Genomic DNA, 17,046 nt, shown 5'->3' with positions numbered 1-17,046 from the left:
CCTGCCAGTGGGTTTTCTCTCCCAGGATCGAGGATGCAGGCACTTCCCCATTGCCCGTCTTGGGAAATGGAGACTCAAATTGGAGCGGTGACTTGTTCTAGGCCACCCAGAGGGACAGGGTCTTTAGCCAGGACCCCGGCCGGGAGGCCCTGGCGGGTTCCTGTGCAGCCCAGGGCTTCTGCCTCGCGGAACGTGCCTCCCGCTGCAGAGCCAGTTCAGAAGACGCCCCGCCCCTTCCCGCCCGCCCGCCGCCCAACTCTGGGGGAAGGGGCGGAGCCTCCAGTGCTGAGAACACGTCGCCACGGCAACGCGGCCATACTGGCCAACCGGCCGGGGGTCTGGGGCTGCGCGGCCGCGGCCTCGTGGGCAGGGCAAGCAGGATGGACAGCCTCTTCGTGGAGGAGGTGGCCGCCTCCCTGGTGAGGGAGTTCCTTAGCAGAAAGGTACGTGGCGCGCCCTCCGCAGCGCAGGGCAGTTGCTCTAATTTGGGGGCACCCTGGGGGCTGCCCTGCAGCCTCTGCCCCTTCGGGGAGGGAGACCTTCCCCTGCCTGCCACCTACCCCAGTGGTGCCCGACAGCGGCTCCACTTTCCTGGGCTGGGGTGGGGGGAACTACGTTTCCCAGGACCGCTTTCTGTCCCCGCGCACTTCCCGCAAGCAGGGCCGCACCGCAGCCACCCTCCTGGGGCTTGTCCCTTCCCGGCCAGTGGTGGTGGGACGTGGCTCAGGGGTGATGGCCCAGCGCCTTCTCCCTGACCAGTCCAGCCCAAGACTGTGCCGCCAGGAAGAACTGCCCCCAAAAGGGAGCCCGAAGGGCTAAAAAGTTCCTGACAGTCAGACCCTCCAGTCAAGTTCATCAACAGCCCAGTGGTTGCAGTGGGTTTTGTTTTGAAGTTTTGTTGTCTTGTCCCAGGAGAGTTTTTGGAGTGATCCAAGGTTGGGGAGGCCCTTGGCTCTTCTCTGCCCTGTCAGTGGAGGTGAGGGCACCCCAGGAAAGAGGTGGCTGGGGGTCACGGTGAAGGAGAGCCTAGGGACAGCCAGCACCCATTACTCCTACAGAGTGACTGAAGGCTGGCCACCTGCCATGTGCCCTGGGTCTTCCTGGTGTCCTGGAAGGCTGGGTGATGGGCACTTGTCTGGGATTAAAACACACACACACACACACACACACACACACACACACAGTGAACTATGTTTTGAATGGAGGAAGGGGAAGGGCTTGGAGTCAGAGCAGTTCAAATGTCCGCCACTAGCTAGCAGCGTGAGCTTGGGCCTGCTACTCACTGCCCTGACTTCCTTACCTGTAACACAGGAATAAGAAGACTTTCCCTTGGCAGATTAATAATGAGGATTAATAATGATATATGCACAGCTCCTCAGCATTGTATGGTGCACATAGTGGGTATTCAACATTGTCTTCTCCCATCTCTGATGTGCACCTGTTTTGAAAGTGTTTGCTTTTTAAACATGTATTTTTATTAAAACATTTTTTGAAAGGCATGCGGCTTCATTGTATCTGCTTTATTTTGATGGGTCATTGACTTTTCATCACCCAGTCTCAGCCAGACACTGGATTATCAGTGACACACCCTGGGAGGCTGGCTGCTGCTGTCATTTTTTAAAAGTCTGGTCACCAAGCAAAACACCCAGAGTCTTCCTTGTGACTTTTCTGTTTTGAGTACAGACAGATTCCAGGGTGCTCACCTGATCTCCAAGGCTCCCCTTGGTCTCAGCTTACCATCCCAGGCTCACTTCTAGCGTCTTCCTCGTGCTCTTCCCTCTTCCACCCAAGTCCCATGTCCTTCCAGAGGTCTTGTCGGGTAACGCTAGTTGGAATGACGGGCTCATCTGGTCTGGTTTACTCGCTGATGCGCATGTTACAGTTTATACGCCTGCCTTCCCACCCCCCCCACCCCCCGCCAGATAGGTGCACAGAGCCGAGCCCTGAACCTCGGCCGTCGCCTGGTTCACCTGGCTTCTTCGCCACCCCATTTTTCATTTGGGTACATTAAGGCCCTGAGAGAGGAAAGGGGCTGCCCACAGTCTCCCAGAAAGTCACTAAGAGCTGGGACTGCAGCCCAGGTGGACTGCTTTTCTCGTTGTCTTCCTCCTCGGGGCAGAGACCATGGTCTCCCCACAGGGCCCAGCAGTTATAATCACGAGGATCCCCATCATGGTCTGAGGTGCCTTCTAGGTGCCTGTTTGCTCTCTCAAATCCTCATAACGGTCCTCTAATGGCTATCACGAGAGTAGGAGGCGAGGAAACGTGCCCAGGGTGAGTGGGGCAGACCAGGTCACCTTCCTCTGCTCGGAACCCTCCGTGGACTTCCTGTTACGACTGGAGTGAAGTCCCAGTGAAGGTCTCACCAGGGCCTACAAGGCTGGCTACGACCTGGCTCCCCAGGCTCCCTAGGACCCCACGCCCCGACCCAGTGGACCCAGCGTCGTACCCAGCTACACTGGCCTCTTTGAACTCACTGAGTGTGACCTCCTCTCAGGGAGAGTCGTGACAGCCTCCCGGTGACGTCGGGATCCACCGAGTGATTCTCCTGGTGCCCCGGCCTCTCAGGTCCGTGGCCCCTCTCCTGCAGTCACCAGCCCCGTCCTACCCCGCCACCCTTTCCTGTGACCGTGCCTAAGGGTTGTCATTGGTGGCACTGCCCTTTTCGTAGTCTCAGCTTCAAGTGCCCCACCATCCTCCTTTCAAGCTCACCTCTCACCCCGGAAATCCGACATGAGCTGTTCTTCAGTCTCACTCATGTCCCCTGCCACTGTGTCACAGCCCCTCAGCCCCATCGAATGTGACCACCAGGAGGGCCGGGACTGATGGTTCACACTGCCCCCAGCAGCTGACCTCATGGGCTAGTGGTTCGTCCCCTTCGTTTCACGGACAGGAAACTAGAAGACTGGAGTGAGCACGAGGGTGATGCTTAATGAGTAGCTGACTATCTGAAATCGTGTCCCTCATCTTCGTCTCTGCTCTCCCCGTTTGTCTCCGTAGTCGTGCATGTTAGCAGCCTCGTGGGACAGGGGGGGACTCTGCCTTCTTCCTTCTGTATTTCTTGCCTCTAGAACAGCCTGGCACATAGTAGTTGCACTACAGCTGTTTGCTAAGTGAATGAAGATTAAGTGGACCCGGTGGGGCCGAGGACTGGCTGATCCCCGAGGGTGTTCTTGTCCACTGCCCAGTGATTTCCAAATACCAGCGTGCACCACGGTCCTGGAGAGTTTGGTAGATGTGCCGAGACTTGCTGACCTGAGCTCCTCACCCACTGCTACCCAGCGGAGGAGGACCCTCACTGTGGAGGTTCCCTCAGCACTCAGAGGGGTGGGGGAGCCGTGGCCAGGCCCACATGAAATGCCCGTACTCGCTCTCCAGTCTCACCTCTTCTTCCAGTTGACAGTCCCCAGTGCTCTCAGGAATGTCCCTTCCTGTTCCCAACCCATGCAACCTTTTCTTTCTGTCCCCACCCCCCGCCCCCACCCAAGGCTTTCTTTTTATTCTGTTCGGTTCCAGGTTGTGTTCATACCTCTTGTTTCACAAGTTCTCGCCTCAATGCATGGCCGACAGCAGGTTATGTCTTGTTTCCCCAGCAGCGAGAGCCTCTGCTGCAAAGTTCTGAACACAAAGGCTAGGGGAGAAGTTGGGGCCTGTCTAGCACTGAGGTCTGGGTCCTTCCAGAGCAAAGGGCTCTTGTTATGCCAGGCGGGGCTGTTTGCCAGGCATCTGGGCCCCGTCCTCCACCATTCGAGGGTCAACACGGCCTGGCACCGTGGGTAGCCAGAGCTGCTGTGGTTGGTTTTCCAATGAAGAAGCCAGGCTCCAGGGGACGGCACTTCCCACTGCCAGAGTGTGTCTCAGCTGGGCCTTCTGGGGGTTCGTGCCTGGATGATGGAGGGTGGCTTGCTGTGGGCGGGGTCCCAGCATCCTGACTCACAGGCTGTGCCGTCAGAAGCCCTGCTAATGATTCCATTGTGTTGCCTTGGGTGATTCAGCCCTGGCTCCCCATCTGAGAAAAGAAAGGAATGAATATTGGCCTTTTGTGTATGTTTTTCCTTTTGGTTGCTTTTAAAGCTTCCCATTCTGCAGCCCCCAAACGAAGGCCAAACCCAGGGCTCTTGAGCCATACTTGGGTGAGTCAGTTACTTGAATTTCCCATTCCTTTTCTATGAAATGGTCTGACAATGCCAGCCTCACTTTGCTCAGCCCACGGGGCCGTTGTAAGATTCAGAATATTAATTATGAAGATGATGTCAAGTGGAAGGTTACATAAAAATAAATTCTTCGGTCAGTGTTTGGCCTTTGCCGTCTCCTCGTGAGGCTAGCCGGGTAAGAATGACCCTAAGAAACATCAGCGGTCTGTTGTTTGTACCCCGGGTCGGAGAACGGAGGGTTTTGGTCTGGAATGGTAAATATTGGTTCGGACTTCTCCCCTCAGGGCTTAAAGAGGACGTGCGTGACCATGGACCAGGAGCGACCGCGCACTGACCTCAGCATCAACAGCCGGAACAACCTCCGCAAGGTTTTGCATCTTGAATTTCTCTACAAGGAGAACAAGGTGCGTGCTGTTAATGTGCGACATGGTGTTCTGGAACTGAGTTTGGCCGCGTCAACGCACGCACGGGCCCTGCCAAGCCATCAGAGATGGGGAGCAGGAGGGGGGCCGCACCTGCGGTCAGGGAGAAACAGACCAGCGAGTGCTGATGAGTCCCAAGTGTGAGTCAGTTTCCAGCCTCAGCCAGGCCCCCGGGCCGCCCCCAGGGGCGTACTGTGCATGCCCAGCTAGGAGGCTCATGTTGAACCCAAATCTGTAACAGTTGTTCCTGTGCTCCCTCCTCCCCACTGAGGCTAATTTTAGCCAGACTTTCCTTAAGAATATAGTATACAGTTACACTAAAATTTTCCATTCCCTGTCTGCCTAGGAGTTTCCGTCTTCAGTTCTGAGTAGTATCTTACTCTTTAGTTCAGGCAGAAGCGAAGGTTGGGTTCAGCTCCCCCAGGTACATTGGAGTTGAGAATGGGTGGGGTGGGAGAGGCTTCTGTGACCCCCAGCCTCGGTCCCCCGCTGCATCACAAGCGTTCCCGGCACCCTGTAGTTTTCTTCTTCTGTCGTGCTTTTCAAGGGTACAACAGCGTATCCGTGTGGTCACTTAATTAGTGTCCGTCTACCCTACCGCCCTGACCACAGCGGGAGGTCAGCGATGGCATCTGTTTGGTTCGCTGTTGTGTCCCTGTACTTACCACATTGCCCGGGGACATGGTGAATAGTCAGCGTGCATTTCTGGGTTCTGTGACGGACGGATGGACGGACTGAGTGAGTGAGTGAGTGAGTGTGCGGGGAATGAAGCTGCCCTTCGGACCTAACTGTGCTTTCTGTTATGAAGAAAGACTCTCTAGTTGGATTTGAGGATGGCTCTCCAGCATATATATGTTGCCTTGTGGTAGGGCACAGTGTCAGCGTTGGAAAGAATCTAATGACTGTATTGTTTGGCATTTATCACAGTTTTTTTAAAAGGCAATAAAATATCTCGTGCAGAAGTTCAATATGGAAAACAAGGCCTGGAGGCAGTCCTATTGCCACTTTGTCCCTCAAGTTATTTTTATTTTTTTTGAGGTGGAGGTGAGGGGGTCCTGCCTCCCTGGCCTTCAGGGCAGCCCTCCAGGGCGGAGCTGAGCAGCTCTGAAGCCACTGGTAGAATGGGGACGCTGCCAGGGAGCCCCAAGCCAGAGAAAGGTGGCTTGCCAAGGCCATAGTCAGTTACGCAGAGGGAGTGAGGCTGCTGCCAGACCTTCTGGTTCCTGTTCTGTCCTGGTAATGGTGCTCAAGCTTCCTCTAATTGTAACTCTCTTCTCAAGTGAAATCGTAGCAGATTGGGTTGGTGTGGGGGTGGGGCACCCCTGGCCCTCTGCGGCTGTTTCTGAGACACCAGGAGGAACCTCAGAATAGCTTGGAAACCACCAGTGTGCACATCCTAGCCCAGGGAGGAACTTATGTGGGTTTCCTCCACAACGTGAAGGAATTCCAAGCAAACCTATAAACCTCAGCCAACTGGTGTCCACCTACAGGAACATTCAGGAGGCCAGAAGGAAGGCCTTGTGCTCCCCTGGGAGGAGAAAAGGCACTGGCAGCCAGGTGACGTCCTCTGGGGCCTGGGGCGACACACGGGCCCTTCCGTCTCCCGTAAGCAGTCAGCTGAAGCCCTGTGGACTGCGGCGGTCCCCAACCTTTTTGGCACCGGTGGCCGGTTTCCTGGAAGACAGTTTTCCACAGATTGGGATGGTGGGGATGGTTTTGGGATGAGTCAGGTGCATTACCTTCAAGCTGACCTCCTGCTGTGCGGCCCAGTACCTAGGCCTGGAGGTTGTGGACCCCTGCTGTGGAGAGGCGCCTACTGACCCAGGCAGCAGGTATCCAGAAATCCTCCATCTGCTACATTTTAAGGCAGGAGAGTGGACTGTACATTCTAGAAAGATTTCTCCATGGGGAGTGAGACAGTTAACCAGAAAACTCAATGAACCATTCTGGTGCAGTGGGGTGTTTAATGTAAATGCAACTTTACCTAATTTTCTAGAAGTATCTTTGCCACTCAAGTTATTTTTATTTTTTTTGCTGTAATATAGTCTCCTTAAGGTAACTATTATCTCAAGATACTTAAGATGTTTTCATTAGGTCTTGATAAGTACCCTGATTATTTGATTTATACACTTGCTGTTATACAATGACTCGGGACTTACATTTTACAGACAGACACTTATTAATCTATTTCCTGCATAATGACTTTGACATTCATACAAAGCTAGTGTGATTCTAGGAAAGCCCTGAAGTTTCATGTTAATTCCAGTAGCTTGTCTTTTCCTATTAAGTGTGTGGTAGGAAAGGCCTATATATTGGGTTGGCCGAAAAGTTCATTTGTTTTTTTCCCTAAGATGGCTCCAGTAGTGCTTAGTTGTCTTTAACGCCATTCGAAACACATATTTTAGGTTGTATTCTGGCCCCGGAGTTCTGCTGTATAGGTCATGGCAATAGGAGGGGGAAGGACTGGACGTGCCCAAGGGCTCCCGCAGGCCCGGCTCCCCCCAATGCCCGGCTCCCCCCCATGCCCGGCTCCCCCCAGTGCCCGGCTCCCCCCAATGCCCGGCTCCCCCAATGCCCAACTCCCCCCAGTGCCCGGCTCCCCCCAATGCCCGGCTCCCCCCATGCCCGGCTCCCCCCCATGCCCGGCTCCCCCCAATGCCCGGCTCCCCCCATGCCTGGCTCCCCCAATGCCCAACGCCCCCCAGTGCCCGGCTCCCCCCAATGCCCGGCTCCCCCCATGCCCGGCTCCCCCAATGCCCAACTCCCCCCAGTGCCCGACTCCCCCCAATGCCCGGCTCCCCCGAGGTCAGGCTCTCTCTTTGGCGCTTCATTGCTCTGATTGCAGAGTCCCCAAACATCCATGTGTGGCTGCACTTCCCAGGGGCCTGGCGTTTCTGGGCAAGTGGTGTGGGCCCTGACACGGTTATGTGGCCTGGCCCTGGAGGCCAGCCTGGGGGTCAGTGCTTGGACAACTGTGTCTGTCCACGTTTCTTAGGTGAATTTGAAAAGAAATCAGGCTCTAATCTTTGTGGTTTTGGCTTCGTGAGACTCAGTGGGGCCTGGGGATGTGTATTTAAAAGTTCTCCTAAGGTGACATTTGGTGACATTTGGACCCTCTGCGCTGTCAGAGCCCTGTCTCAGGGTTAGGGAATGCTGATTTTATTCATTTCTGAAGCCGACTGCTGACGAGTTTCATTGCATCTTTTTGTTCCTTCAAGACTGGGGTGTAGACCGAGCCAGTCCTGACCGCCTCTCTGTTCTTTGCAATAACCTGCTGCTGCGTTGTTCCTGACGTCCCCGAGTCCAAGGTCAGATGCAGGAGGCACCAAACTAAGGGGTATTCAGGCCCCAGATATTCAGACTTTGCAGTCAGTGATCCCTAAAGGCTTCACTTTTTAAAGGAAAGGGTGTATGTTTTACAGAGTTACTCCTGCGAGAAAAAAGCACAAGGAGATTCAAATTGCACTTGAGTTGCCTGACTTACGCATGGGAGGCTGTTCTTAGGGTGGAGATTTTTGTCTTTGTCTCTGTCGTAACCCAGCCCTTCACACTTGATGGGCAGTCGTTGGCCATCTCCTCAAAGAGCGTGTGACTGAGAAGCTGATAATCTTGTGTGAAAGAATTAGCAGAGCCATCTTTATCGCCCTTCCTGTGGAGCTGTACATGCAATTAATGATATTTTTTCTTCCCCTGATAGGCAAAGGAACATCCTCTAAAGACAAACCTTGAACTCATTACCAGATATTTTCTGGATCACTTCGAAAATACTGCTAACAATTTTGCTCAAGAAGCACCGATGCCTGCACTCTCACTTCCAAAGAAAAGCAACAAATTACCGTTGAGATGCGCACAGACCACGCTGGTAAATATATACGACCTTGCAGATGAAGATGCGGCGTGGAGAACATCACTGTCGGAGGCGAGCAAAGCCAGGTGTTTATACTGTGGATGACTTTCCTGTTGCTGCTGTAACAAGTTACTGTAACCTCAGGGGCTGTAACAGTCAGGGTTCTCCAGAGAAATGGGACGAGTAGGAGCCAAGAGGATGTGTGTGTGTGTGTGTGTGTGAGAAGCAATTTATTTTTGGCTCATGTGATTGTGGGTGGGAGCTGGCAGGTCAGAAACCTGGAGGGCAGCCTGGCAGGCTGGCACCTCAGGCAGGATTTCCTTGTTACAGCCTGGGGCAGGGTTTCATCTTCCCTGGGAAGCCTCAGCTTTAGCTCTTAAGGTCATCAACTGATTGAGTGAGGCTCACCCATGTTATCTAGGGCAATCTTCTTTACATCACCTGATCGGAGATGCTAATCAGGTCTAAAAAACACCTTTAGGGTAACATGTAGGGCAGTATTTGACCAAACAACCGGGCACCATAGCCTAGTTGATACACAAAATTTAACCACTGTGGTCTCTTAAATCAACTCAAACTTGTTACCTTGTAGTTCTGGAGGTCCGAAGTCCAGAACTGATCTCACTGGATTAATGGCAAGGTGTCAGTTGGGCTTGTCCCCTCTAGAGAGGTCGAGGGGAGAGTCTGTCACCTCTACCTTTTTTACCTTGTGGTGGCCGCCACCTACATTGCTTGGCTTATGGCCATTTCCTGTCTTTCCGGCACATCACTCCACTCTCTCCCACTGCTGACTCTGATCCTCCTGTTTCCTTCTAATAAGGACCCTGTGATTCCACGGGGCCCACCCAGATAATCTGGCATAACCCCTCATGTTATGATCTTCAGCTGACCACACCTGCAAGGCCCCTCCTCCATGTAAGGTGACGTGTTTCCAGCTTCCAGGGGTTGAGAAGTGGACATCTTTGCGGGGCCATCATTCAGCCTTCCCCACTCTGCGCTGTCAGAGCCCTGTCTCGGAGCTCTGGTGCCCCGCTCCGGACGCCATGGGGATGGGCCGCTGTGTGATGGGGATGCTTATGACTTAAAAGTATATTTTATTGATTGTGGTATTACAGTTGTCCCACTTTTTTCTCCCCTTTGCCTGCTTCCACTCTGCACCCCACTTCCCACCAGCATTCCCCCACCTTAGTTCATGTCCATTGCTCATACATTTAAGTTCTTTGGCTTCTCCATTTCCTATACTTAACCTCCCCCTGTCTATTTTGTACCTACCAATTATGCTTCTTATTCCCCATACCTTTTCCCCCATTCTTCCCCCTCCCCACTGATAACCCTCCATGTGATCTCCATTTTAAATTCCATGATGGCTCAGGGGCTTGTTTTGTTAACATTTATTTATTTATTTTTAAATATTTTATTTATTTCTAGAGAGAGGAAGGGAAGGAGAGAGGGAGAGAAACATCAGATTCTCACAGGCGCCAACTAGGGGCCTGGCCTGCAATGCAGGCGTGTGCCCTGACCAGGAATCGAACCTGCAACCTTTTGGTTTGCAGGCTGGTGCTCAATCCACTGAGCCACATCAGCCAGGGCTTGTTAGCATTTTTTTAAAGGCAACAAAACCCTGGAGAGATGGAAAGAAATCTGAAAAATAAGGCCCTAGGAACTCTTAGGAAGAAAATGAACAATCAGCATTCTTGATTAAACCTTAGTTATTTGTAAAACAGTCCTATTACACTAGCACCTTAACACTCCCTGTGAGGACTCTGGGAGGCAGCCTCACCTCGCAGGGACGGGTGTGTTCCTGCAGCGCTGTCCAAAGGCATTTCCCTTCCCCAGGGGAGCCAGGCCTGGGGATGCAGGCTTCAAGATGCCAGAAGGTGACGCGACCATTAAAACATTAACTCAAGGCTTAAGATGTGCAAGTTAACGAGGGTGAAATGAAGAAGATGCTTCCTCCTTCATCTACACTTACTGCCTGGCTGGGATATGAAATATTTCTGAAATGATAAAAAACTGTAATACGGTCTGTTGAAGTGCCTGAGTTCCACCCAGTTGCCCAAGCTCAAACTTGGCTGTTATCCTTGACTCCTCCTGGCCTATTTATTTTGCATCTTTGAGTCCTTAATGAGGGTGAACTCTTTCCTGCTTCCTCTGGAAGACCAGGGCTCTCCCCTGGTCTCCAGGACTCCAGTGGCCTCCTCGAATGCATCCTGGACCTAGGATAGCACAAGTCTGCCAGGCTGCTCCGCTGCTGAAAGGCCTTCAGATGTTCCCTGTAGCTCCTAGGATGAAATCCAGACTCCTTTAGGCTAACTCACAAAACCCTTTCTATGGCCAGTCCCTACAGCTCACCCGGGCATGGGTGGCTTTTACAGCCTTCAGGCTAGAACCTGGGGCCTTCTCCTGCTTACCGCTTGTCTACTGTTCTTTCAGACTCAGCTGCTGCCTTCTCCGGAAGCCCTCCCTAGATTTCCCCAGGCTGGTTCCAAATCCTTCCTCTCTTTGACACAGCCCCATCATAGCGCATGCGCCCACTTCTCTCTTGTGTGGCCCAGTGCGTGGTAAGCGGCTTGGCACAGTAGGTGTGGGTGTGCCGACATGCCCGAGTCCAGTGCCGAAAGCAGCCCGGCCTGCGTCAGGGGTGCTGGCTCTGCGTGAACGCAGGGCAAGTCCTCTTTACCCGGGTCCCTGTCTCCTTCTCATTCCTGTTCTTCCTCCCTGCTTGCTGCTCTGTCTCTCACCCTCTTGCTCTCTTTCTCTCTTTCAGTGCCAAACAACCTAGAAAATGAAGCCGTTGGCGTGCCCAACCTTACTGATCCTTCACTGCAGTGTCGGGAAGGCCGGGTTTGCTGCTGTCCCCGTGGCGCGCAGCGTGACTGGGCTCCGCATGTCCCGGTCCAAATGGAAGGGCTGCAGTTTTCCTTAATCACTTGGGTCTAGAATAAGGAAGCTCTTTCTAGTAGAGAATATAGGGAGTCCTATCATGGGTCGTCACCTCTGATTTTGTTTCTTGTTTCCTGGTCTCATCTTGTAGGCCAGACTTGCCCTGATGCGCAAGTATTTTCTATTCCTTACCCTTAACGATGAAGTACAGGCTGGCTAGAGGTCACCACGGATCTGTGAGTGGGCCCCCTGCGAGTGACTGCGGAATGTGGAATTTGTTATCGTCATTAGGGATTCCTCTTGAGGAATCTGTTTTCATGGAAATATTCCCCCTTTTTGCAGACACGACAATCACGATGGGGATGTACTTGGTAATTTCGTATCATCCAAGAGGCCCCCACACAAAAGTAAGCCGGCGCAGGCCGTCCCGGCTGAAAGCCCTCCGGCCGCAGCCCCTGTGTGGGAGAAGATGGACAAGCTCCCGTCGTCAGAGCCGTCCTCGGACACGAAGAGGGTGGGAGAGAAGACCAGGCCGAAGCCTGGCCTGATTGTCCGAGGCATGATGGCCGGGCCCACCGCCAGCTCCCCACAGGTTGTTGCTCCTTACCGTCAGTGCGAGAGTGCAAAGTGGGCACTGGCCGGCGTTCACTCGGGGGTACCCCACAGAGAGCCCAAGGGGAGGGGTCTGTGTGGTGGGAGTGGAAGAACGCCCCTCTGTGTTCTCTCTGGCTCTGCTGTCAACTCCTTGTGGGGGCAGGGGCCGTCCTTGTCCCCTTCCTGCCTCAGTTTACCCATGACGCCAGTGAGGCGGATACCGTGGTTGTCTGTTGCTTTGCTGAGTGAGAACACATCTACCCAGCTTGATCTTTGCAGTTCAGGAGTGGGGGGACTCATCCAAGTCTGGGGAACTTCTTTTGTATTTTATAAAACATGATACTTAAAAGGGAAAAAGAAATGCCAATCTTTGTAGTTCTATTTGCTTTGGTTAAAAAAAGCATTCTAAATATTGAACATTGTTGTTTTATAGTGTCCCTTAAGGAGGGACTGTGGTAAGGTCCCATTAGGTGGAGAGACTAAGCCAAATCAGAGAATGACTGTCAAAAGACTTTGTAAAACAACAAAGTAAAATCCAACACCAGTCTCAAAGTGTGGTATGAGGCGAAGCAGGAGCCTGAGCAAACCAGAACTTGGTGTTGTGTGTTTCGGCCGGTGCGCGTCACCTCTGCTCTCTCGTGCTGCCCGGTTGGGTGTGTGCCGCGGCTGTGGGCGCTGGTCCTGCAGAAACCCTTCCTGTGGAAGATGTGGACCCCTCCCCGCCTCTGCCCCCATCTCGTGAGGCTTGCGGACACTGTCTGTTTCTCTTGGCCACATTCTCATTTGTTAGACCGGGTGTCTCAGACGAGATCGGGCGCGTTCAGGGTCGTATGGCCATAGACTAGGCCAGGTGACTCAGGCCCCTTCAAGCTCTGGGGTTGCGAGGCTCTGAAGTGGTCGTGCAGTGGTCTGGGTGGCAGGTCAAGGGAGGTGAGGATCTGCCCCCTTCCGTGGGGTTCAGGCCACACCTTGACATCGTGTCCCATCCCAGGTGTCTTGTAATTGAAGAAGGACATTCATAAGCTGGACCGTGTCTAGGGGAAAGGAACTAGGGAGGCGAAGAGTTTGGAGGAAATCAAGAGGTTTGGGAGTGTTTCATCTTGGGAGGAGAAGGCTTGTGGGAGGCGGGACAGAAGGGGGGAGAGTTCTTCCAGCCTGGAGGAAGGAATAGCGTCGCCCCAGGATGGCGAATACGTGGCTCTCAGGTGACTACTCCACGCCACTGCCTGCCTCTGTGCCCGTGGCAGACACCGCTGGTTGATGTCAGTGCCCTTGTTCGTTTCAAGCCTGGATGTGCCTTCAGGGCCTTCAGGCACCGAGGGCCTTTACTCCGGCGGGTGGGCTGGAGTGTGAGTGAGGTGAGCCTCGTCCACCGTCCACCGTCTGTGTTGAGCGCAGGATGCGAGCCCCGGATGGCCCAGGGCTCGGTGCGTGGGCTCGCTTGGCCGCTCCAGACAGCACAGCCAGGGCCAGCGGGTGGGGCTGGAGGAGCGGCTCAGTCCCTCAGAGCCCCTCAGCAGTGGGAGGGGCCTTTTCCAGAGGAACTAGGCTAGCGGTGTTCAGGCAAAGCCAGGTACCCCCTGCGCTGGGGGCGTTGTGGAAGGGCCTTCTGTCCAGCTGCGAGTTTGGAGCCCGAAGGGCTTTCGTTTATGTGTCTTACGTCTGTGAACATTTACTGTATCAGAAATGGACACTGATCGCCTCTTGGCCTTTTGGCTAAGATCAAGTGTAGAAATTAAAACTGAGAAAGTAAAGAAAGACTTACTTGTTAAATCAATAAAAATAACAATAGTAAATCCATTACATTGAACATAAACAACATATTTTAAAAGCCCCTATATTTTCCAAAATAAAAAAAGTAGTGAGGTAAGGAGCACTATTTTACATTGTTGCAAATCTCTTTCACGTCTGGCTTCCTGGAAGGTTGTTCAAGTGTCATGCTGGCTTCTGCCTTCAGCCTGCTGCGTTACGGTATTGTAGCAGAAGTAGATGAAGAACATCTGACCTCCTCCAGGTGTGTAGTTGGAAGAGGGAGGAGTATTTTAATAGTGTCGTTAGAAAATGCGGGTATTCCTTGATACCATACCCAGACTGGACGAGCTGCAGGTGGTTCGTGTGGAGTCTGAAAACACACCGATGCGCTTTTGTCCATTTCTGTCGGTCTGGCTTTCACTTTGAATGAATTCGTTACCACTGTCATTTGGGAAATGTCGGTTACTGAGTTGTCTTCCAAATATCCACACATTTCCTGATACAAAAAATAAAATTTAAAAAGTCACATCTCTTGGTGTTACCACCCAACCCATCAGAAAAGTGTTTAAGTACTGAGAAGTTCTCAAGCTCACAGGGACAGATCCAAGTTTCCCCAAAGAGTAATTTTTGCCTGAAAATTTGTATTTTATCGCTGATGACAATGCATCGCTTATTTATCCCCTTGGAAGGGACAGGCTTCATGTATATTCGAGAAACGCCTGCCAGATCCCCAGGTCTACGTAACCACAGCTGGTCTGCTCAGTTGTCGTGAAAAGAAATCGCAGGTGCAGCTCACAACTCAGACCTGTGACGAGTGCTTCCCTCGAGACAGGCGTCATCCTGTGGGTGAGGCAGAACGCTCACACACGTCTGGTTTTGTCACACAAGATGTTAATGAGATGGGCACCGTAGGCTGAAGGTTGAAGAGTATTAATAATGCTCGTGCCTGAGCTTGGACTTTATTGGCATTGGCACTTTACTTCTGCATTTTTGTCGCAAGCGGGGTGAGTACCAAGGGTGCCAGTCAGGTCCAGCGGTCCTGCCTTGATTCCTGCCAAGGAGCAGCAGCAGTCACGCCCCGACTGCGCATGCTGACACAGAGAGAAAGGCTGATCTGTCACCTCGTCGTTACGGAAGTGGCTTTGGGCTGGCCGGACGCCAGGGGCCCCCCCTGCCGTGGCAGCCTAATGATGAAGTCTGGGTGGTGGAGGCCCCTTCACAACCACTGAGGGTGACGGCTGTGTCGGCGTTACCACCACGAGCTTGTCCGAAACATCTCCTTCCATCAGTTGTCTCGTGCGCTTGCCCTCCGGGCCGTCTGGACCCAGCAAAGGGTGGCGAAGCATGGGTTGTTGTAGAACCTCCCCAGGTTTTCGGGAAGGTGCTTTGTGGGCCTGTGCGCCCCTTGGCCATACTTTTCGGTTGCCCCAGAGAAAAGAGCAAGACTTGCTGGGTATTTCATCATTCTTCACTGCTGGATCGGCTCTGCACTTGTGAGGGATGAGTAAGAGGCCGGGAGCCCCGCCCAAGGCCAGAGGTTGTGTCTCCTTGGGAATGGTGACTAATGTTTTCCTCGCGCTGTGGCAGGGGGTGCCCTGAGTGGCTTTTGGAGGAGGCTTATGGTGTCTAGTAATTTCCGCTGGGCAGGAACACCACAGAATTAGCTCTTCTTATTCCAGCACAGGCTTTACTGTTTGGCTCAGGATTAATTCTGGAAATGCTGAGAGCTTCTGGAAATGCCTGGCAGGTGTATTTTTGTCCCTTACTTCCCCAGCCTAGATTGGTAACAACGTGACTTAACCATTTCATCAGTTAATCATGGATATAACAAAGGATATACCAGTTGATTCCTTTGGAATTCCTTCATTTCAAAAACTAAGCAAATCTTGGTGCCTGCTAGGTGTGGGTCACTGAGCTGGGAGCTGTGTGGACACTGCAGTTCAGTGAAGCATGGCCGCTGCCACTCCTGGTCTGTGGCAGTGGGGGGTCCACGAGGGGCAGGGCCTCAGTGGAGGTGCGCAGCGGTAGCGAACATTCGTGAGCTGCTGGGATGGGTCAGGCCGTGTGCCAGTGCTGTGTGCAGGCCTCGGCTTTAACCCTCACCGCGAGCCTGTGGGAGACGGCACCACGGGCCCCCAGGCCCCCGGGCCCCGCTCCAGAACCTCTGGGCTGCGTGTGTTCTGGACTTTAGAGTTTTGCCAGAACAGAAATACAGCACGTAAACCTCATGCCGTATAACACCTGCAGTTACATGGTATGTGGTCTTTGCCGAACAAAAACATTTACTAGTCTGCAGCTAAACCTGAATAGTCACACTTAAGAAAAGATTAAGTAACCTGAAAGCAGTTAAAAGAATTTGTTACAGGATTCCAGAAGAATTTTTGCTTTGGGGTTCAGAAATTGCAGACAGTGGCTTGTGGACAGGTTGTGTCGCAGGGGAGGGAAGTGAGGGGTAAAGAAGTGCCATACCTTGCCACAGGGGACCCAGCTGGTGGGCGGGGACATAGGAGCTGGAGCCCAGGCCAGGAGTCTGTCTCTTGGGGTTTACGCAGGTGGGCTGCAGGGATGCATTGTGGGAGCGGTAGCCTTTGAGTATCCCGTGAAGGAGTGGATAGGACTTTAAGAGGAGGACCTGGGGGTGGGGAGAGGCTTTCCTGGGGGAGGGAGCATCATGGACAAATGCTTGGAGTGGCATCAAGTATGTTCCTGCCTTGCTGAAGGGATTGCTCACTGCGTTTGTCCTGTCCCTTTCAGGACTCGCTCCGCAAGCGTTCCCTGAGGCGGCCGCTGGCCTTGAGCAGCATGGCTCAGCCCCACGAGGAGGAGGAAGGCTGCAGAGCCCCTGAGCTGTCCACCCGCACCCCGGCCTGTCCTGCCCCCCAGGAGGGACTGGCTTCCAGCACCGGCTCCACTGCCAGGAGCCCCCTGGGCCAACTCAGTGAGCCCACCGCAGAAAAGCATGGGGCCACACCCAGCAGTCCCCCTCACCTGCCGAGCCAAGGGCTGCCACAGAGGGGGAGCAGCAGGGGCAGAGATCTTTCAGGAGACAGCCCCGCCACGGACCGTGGCCCAGAGGCCAGCAGGACGCCCTTGAAATTCTCCTTGCCAGGTGGGAATGCCAAGACAACCCAGGAAAGGCTGGAAAGAGCATTCAAAAGGCAGGGGAACCCACTCCTGCCCCTCAGGTGAGCATACTGGGCCCAGGTGATGCCTCTTCCTAGAGAACCTCCAGTCCCTGGTGGCGCCTTGGGCTCACCAAACAAGGCTGTGAAGCAGGAAGGTGATTGCAGTCAAGGAGAAAACAGCCCAGAGAGCGTGCACCTGTGGGAACCTGCTGGGGAGGTCTCTCTGGCCCCTCTCACTTCTCCAAGTGAAGAAGGCTTTAGCAGCTGGC

General features: G+C 53.5%; 1 protein-coding gene across 2 annotated transcripts in view; it reads left to right on the top strand.

Moving 5' to 3' along the window:
* Window positions 1–300: 300 nt before the first annotated feature.
* The window catches only part of MINDY4 (MINDY lysine 48 deubiquitinase 4), a 95,302-nt gene continuing 78,556 nt past the window's right edge, over window positions 301–17,046 (top strand). For both annotated transcript variants that reach the window (XM_024563105.3, XM_045197397.2), the window contains exons 1-5: window positions 301–443; window positions 4,439–4,558; window positions 8,274–8,509; window positions 11,649–11,898; window positions 16,407–16,837. In XM_024563105.3, the coding sequence (XP_024418873.2) occupies window positions 381–443; window positions 4,439–4,558; window positions 8,274–8,509; window positions 11,649–11,898; window positions 16,407–16,837 (1,100 nt within the window). In that variant the 5' untranslated portion in view covers window positions 301–380. The remainder of the gene's footprint in view (window positions 444–4,438; window positions 4,559–8,273; window positions 8,510–11,648; window positions 11,899–16,406; window positions 16,838–17,046) is intronic.

The sequence above is a fragment of the Desmodus rotundus genome, chromosome 6 (genome assembly GCF_022682495.2).
Source record: "Desmodus rotundus isolate HL8 chromosome 6, HLdesRot8A.1, whole genome shotgun sequence".
Classification (NCBI taxonomy): Eukaryota; Metazoa; Chordata; class Mammalia; order Chiroptera; family Phyllostomidae; genus Desmodus; species Desmodus rotundus.
This window is presented reverse-complemented; position numbering and strand designations above follow the sequence as displayed.